This window comes from Neodiprion fabricii, chromosome 2, assembly GCF_021155785.1.
Source record: "Neodiprion fabricii isolate iyNeoFabr1 chromosome 2, iyNeoFabr1.1, whole genome shotgun sequence".
In the NCBI taxonomy this organism is placed as follows: domain Eukaryota; kingdom Metazoa; phylum Arthropoda; class Insecta; order Hymenoptera; family Diprionidae; genus Neodiprion; species Neodiprion fabricii.
Genome location: NC_060240.1, coordinates 25,986,909 through 26,000,998, shown reverse-complemented (window position 1 = coordinate 26,000,998; position 14,090 = coordinate 25,986,909). Strand labels below are relative to the sequence as shown.

At 36.4% G+C, this 14,090-nt stretch overlaps 1 protein-coding gene across 5 annotated transcripts; it reads left to right on the top strand.

Moving 5' to 3' along the window:
- The first annotated feature begins 2,412 nt into the window (after positions 1-2,412).
- Positions 2,413-12,273, top strand: LOC124174658 (gustatory receptor 5a for trehalose-like). 5 transcript variants are annotated; one of them, XM_046553973.1, is made up of 10 exons: positions 2,413-2,571; positions 4,702-4,977; positions 6,085-6,319; positions 7,702-7,837; positions 8,395-8,588; positions 9,247-9,338; positions 9,933-10,153; positions 10,984-11,152; positions 11,606-11,695; positions 12,064-12,273. In XM_046553973.1, exons 2-10 carry the CDS (start codon positions 4,759-4,761, stop codon positions 12,130-12,132), a joined length of 1,425 nt encoding a protein of 474 aa, XP_046409929.1. In that variant the 5' UTR covers positions 2,413-2,571; positions 4,702-4,758; the 3' UTR covers positions 12,133-12,273. The 5 variants fall into 5 exon arrangements, with proteins under 5 accessions (XP_046409929.1, XP_046409932.1, XP_046409931.1 ...); XM_046553976.1 differs by having other exon boundaries at positions 2,413-2,588; positions 7,723-7,837; XM_046553975.1 differs by having other exon boundaries at positions 2,459-2,588; positions 7,717-7,837.
- Positions 12,274-14,090: the final 1,817 nt, after the last annotated feature.

The window sequence follows — 14,090 nt, the reverse complement described above, 5'->3', positions numbered from 1 at the left end:
CGGATTTATTGATAATTTAATAGAGAATGTGCAATCTCGCTTGTTGATCGGTGATTTTTCATGGAATTTCAATCAAATTTTTAAACTTTAACACAGATAAATTGCATCGAATGAATCAAAGGATTTCAATTTAATCATTGAAATTTATTGACCTTTAATTGTGTTGATTCTTGTCGAATCACAAAGGATACAACTATTAAATTTCGAGGATTAACACAAAATAGGTTCTGCAAATTTCAAAACAAACGTGACCCTCGTTTTGAGACTAATCAAGCAAATTTTTCTGCTGAATAATAATATTCATCAAAAGACTTTTGCCAACCTGTTCAGCTTTTGTACGAACATCAAAAAATTGTTTTACTTTTCGAGGTCTCTTAAATTTTTCTCATTATCAAATTTCAGTGAATCCTGCTAGTGAATAAACTCTTTCTTGACAATAATCCAATAGTACGGAAAATGATTTTGTACAGAATATATTAGCCAGCGTAACAGATTGTAAATCATGGCGTTTACTCATTTTCGAGAAGTGTTTTCATTCGGCCGGTTATTTTCGGGCCTCAGTACGCTTATCAGTTACCATATTGAGGCAGGCTTTATGAAAATTGCTCCTCGGTTTACAATAAGCGACCGGTAATAGTTTTATCTTGTGCCAGTACTAACCAGGCTTATTGAACCCGCGCAATATTCGTGCACGGGCAAACATAATCTGCAAACATCCGAATGTGCGATTCCAGTAAAGTTAAAGTTGAACGAGAAAAAAGAAAGAAAAAAAAAAATACGCGTGGAATTTACGATATCGATTAGACTAAAAGCGAATAACGAATGAATTCACAAACATTAGTAATTTATAAAAACAGGATTACGCAATCCTGATTTTTATAGATCTGATTATTTGGGGACCAATGTCTTTTTTTCTCTTTTTCCAAGAGATTGTTTTTAGAACATAATACAATAGTTCGAATTTTAGAAACTTGAATAACTTTTCATTTTTACGGTCTCAATAACATTGCGAAATGGGACATTTTTTCCTGCATTTCCTCCAATAATTAATTCAACAGTGAAAGTTCGCGAATGCAGTTTATTTCAAGTTGGTTTGAAAGGAAGCTTGGATCTCATGACTTTTAGCATAAGATATTTTTAACCAAATGAGAGAAAACCTTGATTCGTAAACAACATCAATAATCCTAACGGATGAGTAATAAATGTTTTTTAACGTAAAAAATATCAAACTTTCGGCCATAGTTATCATCCAAGGCCTGAAAATTTTGGTAAAGAACAGGGTGAAAATACAGCTGGGTCGTATACTGTGTATGTTCAAGAATAAGTGACAACAGCGACCATTATCACGTTGTAAATCAACCGTGGAAAAATTGAATTCATAAAATGTGCGAAGGTATCCTTTCAACCAGTGTACGAATTTTTGTAACTGATTATTTGTTATAAGAAACGAAGACAATTACTTGTAACTAGAAAAGTACGAAGTAATCCTCTTGTAATTCGTAGTTGAAACGAAACCTGCAATTAAAAATTACCTTCAAAAACGAAACGAAATTGGATACGAAATGAAATACAACTTAAAGGAGTAATTTAATTTCAACTGGTTTCAAAAGTATAGTTTATCGTTGAAAACAAAATATACTGTCTTTATAACATAGTCGTTGATTTTTTTTCCAATTACAAATTGTAAGGGTTATTACTTTTCACTTCGTTTCAGTAGTAATTTGTAATCGACAAAAAATTTGCTTACTACGGTTATTGATAAATTTGTAATTTGTAATTGATAACAAATTCATCAACTTTGGTGATTGATGCTTTTGTAATTTGTAATTGAAAACAAATTCATCAACTCTGGTGATTGATAAATTTGAAATCTGTAATTGCCAACAAATTCACCTACTCTGGCGATTGATGCTTTTGCAATTTGTAATTGAAAACAAATTCATCAACTTTGGTGATTCATATATTTGTAATTCGTAATTGAAAAAAATGCACTGACCTGATTAATAAGTTTGTAATCTCCAAGTCAAAACAAATTCACTAACTTTGGTGATTGATGCTTTTGTAATTGAAAACAAATTCACTTACTTTGGTGATTGATCAATTTGTAATTTGTAATTGAAAACAAATTCATCAACTCTGGTGATTGATAAATTTGAAATCTGTAATTGCCACAAATTCACCAACTTTGGCGATTGATGCTTTTGCAATTTGTGATTGAAAATAAATTTACTCACTTTAGTGATTGATACATTTTTAAATAATTTATTTTCATCTCAATTCCAACTCACTTCTCCAATTTGTAATTCAAATGTAACCGAATACTGCCCAACGCCGTTTTCAATCCCATTCGCCCGTATATATCGTGTCTACAAGTAGTCGTAGGCGCGTTATGGTCAGACGCAGGCAAAGCCGACGCATCCGGCGCAACGCGTCGGGAATTCGCGTTTAATCTAAAGCTTCTAAGCGGGCAGTGCGACCCGGTCTTCCGATCGGGAACCGCTTCATCCGATTGCTGTCGTCTCCTCGGCAGCTTTCAAGTTTTTGGAAATTTAGGCAGGGGTCATAATGAGAGTAAGCTTTTCCACCGGGTAAGAGTGGCTTTTTTTTTCTATCACGAAAGTCCGTAATTTCGACGAATCTTCATTTGACGTTACTATAACTTTTTGCCGTTTTTTATTCTCGCTCCAGCCTGTGAAGTGTCTGTAAGTTGTAAAATTTCCAGCTTGCACTCATCGCTAAAAGAACACGGCTAACTATTAAGTCAAACACGTAGCTACGAACCTCATGTGCGGTGTAAAATGTTTGTTATTCTGTGAAAACAAAATTTGAACATTAGATTAGACGAGATTTAATGTCTTTTCTTATCGATTTAGGTATTTGTCGAATATATTTTTTTGATGTACGTGGTTTAGCATTAGTTATGAATGGCTTGTTTGTTTCTTCGTCAGTGGAACTAAATAGAATTTCAACCCAGAATATTTGACTCAAAATTTATGAAGAAATTCAAACATCTTTTTATGTAGTTTCTGTTAATATTACTGGATTTGTAGAGATTTTTAGAGAATGCGTGTGTCATTTTTGTTCACGTTTTTTGAAATATACCTTCGTAAGTTTTTATCCGCTTTTGAAGCGTTTGTTAATTGAGTAATTTTAGGTACAAAGAATGTGTTTATTCCCATGAAAATTGCTCGCGAAAAGGAAGCATAGATTTTCATCAAGGATTTCACAATATGCAACAATGAATATGATAGATAATCGCATATATTCTTTCGATAAGTCATGTAAAACGTCGTTTTCGATATTCGATGGTAAAAAAGCCGTCGCAAATTTTTTTGAAGTATTTCGCATTGTAAGAAATTTGGTGTTCTGACAAATAGTACTTTGAAAATGAGATATATGAACATGCAGTTTTAATAGAGAATTCTCATGCCTCGATTTAAAAAGATTCCAATATCATGCAAAAAAGAGGCAAATTACAATTACGTGCTTTTGATTAAATCGTTAATTATTTTCTACCCGAACTAATATTTATTCGTAATATACAAGTTTTCTTCTTCAAAATGCTTCAAGTCGTAGATCTTTCGTCTTTTGTTAATTGTTTTTCTTCCAAACAAATTGACATCTACCGATTTCTACAAATTTTTACTTAGAATAAAATTTTTGTTCTCTGAAAAATGGCGTTTCATTTTCATTACTCATTTAACAACTCAGAATCCCGTTACAATGAAAAACTTTACAGGCTACAATTCGTGAAGTAACATATACAAAACAAAAAATTGTATACGTGTAATCAAATAAGTGTAACAATCACATTTGACTGGCAGAGAAATTTGCGACAAATAATTGGCAAGATCATTGTTTTGGCTTCTAGTGAATCCATTCGTCCCATCAATTCCTAAAACTTCTATGAGTAAGTATTTTCTCACACATTCATGTCTTTCTCAGCTCGTAACAAATAGCCTGTGGCGTTTATACCTACGCATATTTGATTAAGTACTCGTGTAATTTTTCTAGAGTAAAACTACAGGCTGGACGTGATAACAAGTTGGATGACGATCGCACGTCACGCTACTTTAATTAATTGACGAAACCGAGCTTCGCGAGCTTAGATTAATAACCACACTTCCATTATTCATATGCGCGTTATTTCTCTGACCACACGGTGGCTTGTCACTATATTCATGACCGTCACGCCTACATCTACTTCCCACCTTAGAACTGAAATTAATTGATCCTCCAGTTACTCCATTTTTACTCGGTATGCGAAAGAAGCTGAAACAATGATAAAACAAGAAGAAAATATCAGACACTAAACGTTCATTATGTTTATTTTGTATTTCTATATGATGGTATTATTTATTCAGACCCTAATAAACAAAACTACATAATTTCGACGAGCTTGAAAATATAAAATCTCATTTGAAGTGAGAAAAAAATTGATCCTCATCACTTGTAGAGAGACGCTATTGTGGCATTATATGAGGAAAATTACAATTCAATATGACGGTTCGCCGTTTGTAAAATCGATGAGAATAGTCGATACCATGATCGATTAACGAAAAATTGCCGTGATTTAATTATTTGCAATCACTGGTTCAATTACCGCGTTAGAAAAATTCCAATATTTTCTTATCGTGAATTTTTTGGAACAAGACGGAATGTGAAAATATTAACTTTTGTCGTGTTACGGTATTGTTTTAGTGGCGCAACATACTAGATACGATACGTGAACCGGAGGTCTAAGCTGTGACTGATCAAATGACGGTGAAACGAAACGATCGACGCAATGACGTCGACGATCCAAACATCTTCTGCAACGGAGACACGCGAAAAATTTGGCCGCTACTGAACAGAAGAGCGATTACGACTTCCGATGATTCTGCTTATCAGGCCGATGCTGGCGTACCGAAACCCGGTCTTTTTCTCAACACGTCGAACGCTTCCCAGCGACAAAAGGAATCCCGGCTTTTGTGCCAGGTGGTTGTTTAAATATAATTTTTTACTTTTGTCCGAGACACACGCAGAAGAAGTTGTTAAATTTACAAAATATCGTCAAAGAAGTCTGTCATCAATTTAAAGAAATGGTGCTTGATTTAATAAACTTGCGATCAGAATACTTATAGCTACGTTTATTTGAGCTAGAAAAAAAAAAAAAAAACTTCTTTCGCCGTGTACGATAAGATACTAAAAAACTTTTTTGTGTGTTCTTCACCTGCGTTTTTTCAGATTTCCCGCAATCCTTTGCTGAACGTCAGTTATTCCGAGTCTGTCAAAGCCACTCAAAATCTTGTGCAATCCGACTGAATTCCTAAAATTTATTTGAATCTCCTTGACATTGTTTTAAATTGTACTTATCTCGCGTAAAAATGCTGTGAACGAGAAAGGTAAAAGAAATTAAATAGACTTTGAATCACTTTGGAACTTGTGAAATTTTTCGAACAGTAGGATGTCTGAAAGTATATTAGAGTTTTTAAAAACTGTATTTCAAATGGTATTAGACCGAATTGGAAGCCTTTTCAAGTCACTAATACGATCTCATGAAAATTTTTAAAACCGTTTTGAACGATTCAAATTCATTTGCTAATACATATGGAGTTAAAAGCAACTAAAGTTTAACCAAATTGTGAAAAATTGTTGTTGAATTGCTCTTTATAAATCGTTCGTAGTCTCTCAAAATCCAACGGAGCTTTTCATTAAGCACACAACAAATTAAGTTTTTCAAACCACCAAAACACCGTGAACCTGTTGGAAACGATTATCACTTTCCTGAAATCGTAGAAAACAACGTTGAAAATTGTTAGAATCTTTTGAATAATATATAAAATCCCGCGAAACCCGAAATGCCAGGTTATCAGTGGCGAATATCAACTGCTGGGTAATATTTGGAATGGTTTCATTTAAAACGAGCATTTGAAATATAAATGGCATTCCGCATTTAACGTTTTAAAAGTTCTCAATGCAACCGTTCACATTTGCCAATTTAAATTACGTTTTTGAATTTCCATTTTCACTTTACCCAGAAGTACGAACATTATTGACAATTGAACAACATTCTGAAGAGAAATGCTTTTTCGTTTCTAATAGCAGGATCCGGAGAGTTTCCACTGCGCGATTGGTCCCATTTTATTGGTGGCTCAGTGCTTCGGCTTACTTCCGGTTTGCGGGGTTTTGAGTGCCTCGTCCAGAGGTTTGGCCTTCCGGAGAAGAACCTTACGCGCCATTTATGCCTCCGTTTTAACCCTGACGATGCTGGTCGTTGCGCTTTCTTCCATCGTTCACATGGTCAGGTCCGTCGACACTCAGACTTTCGAGATAAAAGGTGAGTGTGAACCTGCAGGAAAGCTCAAGTACTTGCATTTTTAACTTCGTGCAAAAAAAGAAAAAAAGATTTCTTTTTTAAACGAAAGTAATAAAATCGTGGTTATTAGATTAATTTTTCTTCGATTGCGTAACAGTACTGAGGAATAATATTTGGATTGAAAATTTATGAAAAACCAACACTGTTCAAGATATTTTTCGCAAGAAACTGAAACGCGATTATCATGTCAAAAAACAATTTTTTTTCAATTCAGAACTCGAATAATTTAATGATTGCAAGGAAATACAATTTTTTTAAATTTTCAATATGAACCTATGATTGTAGAAAAAAAAACGTGTTCTGAATTTTATAAATATCTCTTTTCGTTGTCGAGTTATATCCAATAATTCAATAGCTGATACTGGAAAGGTTTGAAAAATTTGTGGTTCAAGTACAAATTGAGTTGAAAATTTCAAAGGATTGAAAAACTCTCCCTTCGATAATCAAAAAAATTAAGTAAATCTAAAATTCGAATTCGAAATCTTGAACGATTTCACCTCATAGATTTACTGATCACAGCAACAAAACTCATTTTCACTTTGTGTTCAGAACTATATTTTTTTGTTACGCCAATAAATAAAAATAACTAAGGACTGTACAGTAAACATAAATAGAAGTTTCTTTTCATGAGTAAAAATCTCTTTTCCCGTTAGAGTTATGTTTGTTAAATCAAGAGCAGATGCGATTTATTTGGAAACATGTTCATAGTTGAACTGATAGAAAAAATTAAAAACAAAATAATAATTACCACGACAAAATCACGAGTGGCGATAGTAATTTTGTAAACGTTATCAGAGCACAATATATTACACACCTACTGCGTCTTTGTGTGAGATAAGCATTTTGAGCCCTTAAAAGCCTCGCTAAAAGCTGCCGCGCCGTGCGTTGATTAGATAGGATGAAAGACCGTATCATTCAAGTGTCGATCATTGAATAGTGTCGCAAAAAATTGATAAACAATTGTAGATAAATGTTACAGTTATCTTTTGTTTTCATTTATGCACTGAGAGAAATTTTTAGTTCCGGTTACCGCTCAGTCCTTAATTATTTTCATTTTTTACCAAAATCGAAAAAATTTCATTTTTATGGGCTCACAATTAACGTAAGTTTCAAAAAGTTCCGGACCTTTATTCATCAAATTCGTTTTTTACAGCAGTATAAAATGCTCGGAAAAATAAAAATTTTCACAAACTAATTGCTTGTCTCGTAATTGGTTATGATTAAATGTCTCAAATTTTGCGATTGTACGTTTTCATCGATCAGTGATCGGTATTCAACTGGATCATTTTTTTACCAGAAAAATATTCATTTGAATCGAATGAGCTGGCTTTTACGCATTCCAGGCGGAATTGGGGCAGCAACAGCAGGAGCAGTGTTTTACGGAAACAGCGTGTTGGGCTCGTTCCTTTTCTTATGGCTCGCACCGCGTTGGGCGCCTTTGCAACAGGAATGGAGAGCCATGGAGCAGCTAATTGACAGGTGAAATAATTCGCTGGACTATGCGGAGTGTTGTTTTGTTCCCATAATTTTTCTTTTCTATATCTTTCCTCTTGTGGCTACGGACTAAACTCCAAGCTGGTTGGAAATATTGAATTCACTAAAAACGTTCATCGACGTCTGAAATTGATTGTTCTTTGCCACGAGCGTTCCGCGAAAAATGTATTACCGAATTTCGCAAAGTTGAATTTCGGCAAATATATAAGTATCACGCAACCCTCGATTACTTCATCGAATTTTTCCTCTGTAAAACTTGACGAAGAATCATCGAAGCCCCAAGAATAGTTCGAAGATATTCAGCTAACCATTAAAAAATGTTCAATCATTAAGATTTCATACCACGTGAAGATTTTTTAGCTATTAACGTTGAATATTTTTTAGACAATTTGAAAATTTTTCATCAAGTTAAATCGTGGACCGGAAATAAATACTAAACGTTCACTGTTAGATGGAGAGAACTAGACGAAAAATACAGTTTCCAATAACAAATAACAATGTCGGTACTAATTCCTGCCTCGTTTTTCTAATTCTCATCGCAGGTGGGGTCGTCCTCGATTGAGGCGAAAGTTTTCCGTGATCACCGGAATCGTCTTGACGTGTGCATTGCTGGAACATACACTGAGCATGGTAAAAAACACACCGAATTACAGATGGAACACGACGGCGAACATGAGCCTGAATAATTTCCTTAACGAATATTCACACAATTCTCATGAATTTATAATCAGCGTCTGTAAGTGGAAATTTGTTGTATTTCGTTTCATCGTGTTGCTGTAATTGCTTATGTTCGATTCTTTGAACAATTTTATTCCGGCAATATTTTATTCAACGTAATACTTTGGAACAGAATTTTCACTGATCTGCTCCAACGGAAGATAGTATCAGCTTGAGATTGAGTTTTTATCGAAGTATTGAATTCGTTCAAAGCGTTACAACAAGACTCTTGACATTTTCACGAAGTTCACGCTCTGCTAGAGTAAAAAGATATGTACATCGGTTCCGTGGTGTTATTGAATAAAAAAAAAAAAAAAAAAACGTACTTTCTTACAAGGGAGAAACTTCAGTTTCTCTTATCACAAATTTCACAGGGTTGAAGTTTTGCTGACTCCAAAGTTCACGATGATACAATAAATGAACTGCGGCAATGTAAATGATAAATTACAGCCAAAGTTTTACTGATAACGAAAGAAAATACCTCACCGAATTTTGCTGTAAGAGAAAACCCGTTAAATTCCACTGAAGAATATATTCCTTAGTTTTCGTTAAATGAATATCTAATTGATTCGTGGATGATCTAACCGTTTCGCTCAAAGTTTGCATGAGATTTAGTGAGACTTTTATCGCGTGAATCAAGTTAAATTGATCTTTACTCTTTCCCAAAATTATCGCAGGGGGCTACAACCTTGCAGTTGGAATGTTTCTGTTCGTCGTGAGCAAGATAGCCACCTTCACGTGGAACTTCACCGACCTTTTCGTGATGTTGGTAAGAATCTAAGCTACAGTATTCGGTTCGTATAGAGAGTGATTCATGGAATAAACGCAAAATATGGTTCTTTGTTTCTCACCCATGAATAATACAGCGCGATGAATTCAGCAACAAAAGTGATGTCCGAATACTTGAATTTTGGGAACAAAAAATGAAAAATTGAAAAATCCATCAGATTAACCAAAATTGCTGTTTCTCTTTCTTTTTTTTTTCTTTTGCTACTCATCTTAACCGAACACAAAAAGTCTTCCGATTCAGTGGAAGATGATCTGTCGATTTTAATCGAATAGAAAATTACGAAAAAAATTGACTTTCCTTTATTCAATTTTTAGTCGATATTGGGTCCTCTTTGCCTCAAAGTCGATCAAATTCGAATATACTTTACCAAACTTTACGAAACTCGCCAATTGACAGCAGCAGATGGTCAACCGAAGCTGCGTGTTAAATACGTTGCGATACAGAATGCAGCTTCGGTTGCCTGTCCGCAGGCGTTGAGCGGCAAGTTTCACGGGAAACTCAAGGTATAAACTCCTCAACCGATTTCCCATTTTACTGTATAATCGTGGCATTGACACTTCCGTTTTCGATTAGGTGTCAACCGGGTTGGCGGAGAGATTCAAGACCCTGAACACGAGGATGACGTCGGCAAACGCGACGACTCCAACGATCGTTGAATGGAGGGTGCTGAGAGAGAATTACGCAGCTCTGAGCGCCCTGGTCAAGCGAGTCGACAACGACGTGTCGCCGATAGTCTTACTTTCATTTGCGAATAATCTCTACTTCATTTGCCTTCAGCTGCTCAACGGCTTGTCGTAAGATCGATACACGGTAGAACCTCGTTGTTTTTTACAGCTCGGTCCTGGCGTATTTACCAACCTAGAGAGCACAAAAATTGAAGTTATCAGAAAAAAAAAACTTCTGAAGAATGTAACATGTCCCACCTTTTCACGTCTATAAAGCCCCAAGGACATCTTATAGACCTATTTTTGACGAATTCCAGTCGCGTGCTGTTTGGGAATGATCTCAAAAATTGCTGAACTGATTTTTACGAAATTTCAACAGAAGTTTCTGCACTGTCTCCAAAGTGTCGTGGGAGGGATAAACCGAAGTTATCAACGAGTCTATAAAAACATGGTTGGATTTGGTTTCAACGGCGTAGGAATTACCGAAAGCGTTTTGCGAATGGTACTTTAAAGTTTGCCACGCTGCTAGGGACTAAAAAGTCGTTCCGGTGATCGAATGGACTTGTCGAGGATATAAACCCGTGGAAGTTGCATGGGCAAATTAGTTTCATCTCAATAATCAATGTACATTTCGGTACTTTGCTCTATCGTAACTTGAATTTTCAGAATCTTGCATTTCGGAACTTTGAGCTTACGGTTTCTTCAAAGTCAGATTTCTGTACTTCAAGTTTTGCCACCAAATAACTAGGAATTAAGCGCTTTCGGAACTTTCCAAATTCGAAACTCGAATCCCGCCCCTGGTATGTAGACCAGATTTCAAAAGAGGTTTATTGGGTCATCACTCCGAGTCGACAGCGACGAGGTTCTACTGCATTCTTCTTTAATAGGCAACTCAAAATTACTTATGCAGGCATATTCTAATCTTTACTCGCTTTCGCTTTGCCCATTTAAAAATGGAGGAGGCCGGATGAAGACGGAATTCTAAACTCGGTGTACTTCTTCGGTTCCTTTGCGTTCCTCGTCGCACGGACTGTTGGCGTCACTCTACTTGCGGCCAGAATTAACGACCAGAGCAGAATCGCTTTACCCGTGCTTTACACTTGCCCTGCTAAGGCTTACTGCATCGAGGTAATGGTCTATAAAATTTTTTCAAATTTACTTAGAGTAAATTAGGGTGCAGCAAAATTTTATAACGGGTTATGACAGTCACCAAGTTTTATGATGGCATCATAGATTTCCTCGAGTATGAAATCACTGAGCAATTTCTTAATTGATCCTACTCGTAACAACTTATTTTATTTTCAAATGAAACGAGCCGGCACGCTAACCATTTGGTTTCTTTTTTTTCACTCAAAGATACATGTGATTTGTGAATAATGGAATTCTCGTCTCTATATCTCTCAGAATAAATAATTAAATGAGTATGTTTCCAATTAAATCATCTTTCTAGTGTTCACTTTCTGAAACCTTTTGTTTTTTGGTGTAATGATTTCTGAGAATACATTTCTTCACGAATCGAGTCTGTGGATTTCGGAATGTCTTGTCCTGGTGACAATTGTTTTGTTTTTCTCAATTTCACAGACACAGAGACTTGAACATCAGCTCGCGACTGACGACATCGCGTTATCTGGATTACGGTTCTTCTCAATCACGAGAAACTTCATGCTGGCGGTGAGTGTTTTGATTCCACGTACAAATAATGAAAAATATCAACTACCGTGGTGACGAATTCTATCGCAGCTTTTATAATAAAAATTTGAATTTTGCTACTTCAGATCGCTTAAAACCCATCCCGCCATCATACTTCCATGAAATACATTAGAATCGGTCATCGACTAATTTATGAATTTTATCGTAGAAAGAAATTATTCGTGTCTACAAATTTTTCTGAAATATTCTTCGTTGTATTTTAAAAATTTCCTGGTATATCTCTTAAGTGTTTCAATTTTTACATCCACTCATTTCGTCGTACACTTGTCGACAGATTGATTTTGTGACAAGCGTAATCTCTAATAATTTTCAAATTTCCTGATTTTCAGATAGCTGGAGCCATCGTCACGTACGAAGTTGTCCTTTTACAGTTCAATCTTGCAATAAATCACAAATAAAAACTTGCGACCCGCACAGATGCCGTAAAACAATGGGTGCAAAAATCGACATTGAAATGGAGGTCGTGATTAGTTTTTAAATCATTCAATCACCTCATTATTTTATATCCGTTTTACCGATTGTAAGATAATTTCCTGTTAGCTGCAATAAAAATCTCCCGTACATAACATGAACTATTTCTTTGCTTCATAACTATTATCTTATTTAATTTTTTTAATTCTTCATTCCATTCATCGGTACCATTAAAGTCGAAAACGCCTGATCTCGAGCATTTTGACTTACACCGCTGTGCCACGAGTGGCAGTGCTAGACGGCGGGTAACTTTCTTCCATTGAATTTAATTGCATGATAATTAAAACTTAGCTGTATCGAGTTCAGCAAGAAAGGTTTTGCATCTCCTTTCGTCTCATTTACTTATTGATTTTATTCTCAGCGCTAATAATAATAATTTACATTCAGCGCTGATAAATTTGGTGCAGGATAACAATAGATGCTGCAAATTCGAATGCTAGTGTGATAGATATTTGTCTTTGGCATAGTTTCACCCTGGTTCGACAGTTCAAACATGCAGGTGAGTTGGAAGTGCCGCATTCATTTGTCCAATACACCCTGTTAACTATTCCGTCGCCATCCTTAACTCACGGGAAGCTTACGCTGTGTATTGACTAATTAGACACTAAGGGTAACATCTTACTATGACTAATTAGAGTAAACTTCTGACATTCTGAAGCTAATTAGTCACATTGTGTCTGTTTGAATTTCCAATGCTGCCAGTTGAAATGTATTCTAGTTGAGAGAGTATTTGTGAAATCTTGCTTAGCAAAATTTTGTCAATCAAATGTCACCAGGAAATATTCCCCAATCGATTTCGCAATCCCCAATGACATAATGTTTTATCTGAAGAAATTTTCTTTGAAAAAATTTGGCGATCGGAGATATTTATTTACGCTGGATTCTGTGTAAGTATTTTGTACACGAGAGAGCCTGTCTCCCGGAGACTAACCTGGACACGACAAGCAATGACGCCTTCGCTTAGGAGGCAGGTCATCAAGGACCTCTCACGTCACCGACTCAACGGGTTCATAGTACAGAGAGTCGCGGTTACATCCACAGATATCTTTCAATCTTGTCCAAATACTCTTTTATTCCGAAGTTCATAATTATTTACAATCTGTCGTACACACGTGTCACACACAATCACCATAACACACCGCAATGCATCGAAGTGCCTTGATTCGTGATCAAGGAACCTGAAATCCGGAACGTAGCTCATGTACATTCCGCGCCTCACGCCGGAGTCCCAACGCGGTCACGTGGACATTTTTAACTCCACGCCGCCGGCGCTGACTTATCAATCATGGCGTCAGGGGCTCCAGCACGCGCATGTAGACCCACCTCGAACCAAAAACTCTTCATTATTTAGCCGCGGGAGCCGTTTATGCTTTCTTTCAACGACGACAACAATCCGGAACAGTGATCGATTCGATACGTGCAATCTGCTCGCGATCGGACACCGGGATCCCTACGCGGTGACATGAACACCTCGGTGTCCACGCCGTAGAGAACCAGGCGTCTCTGATATGCATCGGCGCATACTCGTGTTCAACTTCAAAATGACGGACACCGCCCTCGTATCGCCGTTGCTCGGAAACCGATATCTACCCAACTGTTTCGAGCACTTCTGTTCGTCACCATTTCTAGAGCTCGACTGAAGATCTGAAAAACAGCGCGCTACCCTCGGGGTAGTCTAGTTTCGCCTAGTTTCTGCCCGATTGTAGCGCCCGACTCGAGTGGCTAATCCAAGAAACTTTTGACTGACAATACAGGGTCCGTTACTCTTACACACCTCCCACGTAATTCAATTCAAGTCTGTATCTATAGCTACCGCAACGAAAATATTCATATTTTTCGATCATAACTAAACATTTCTTCCTCTGTATTAACATGAACGTAAACA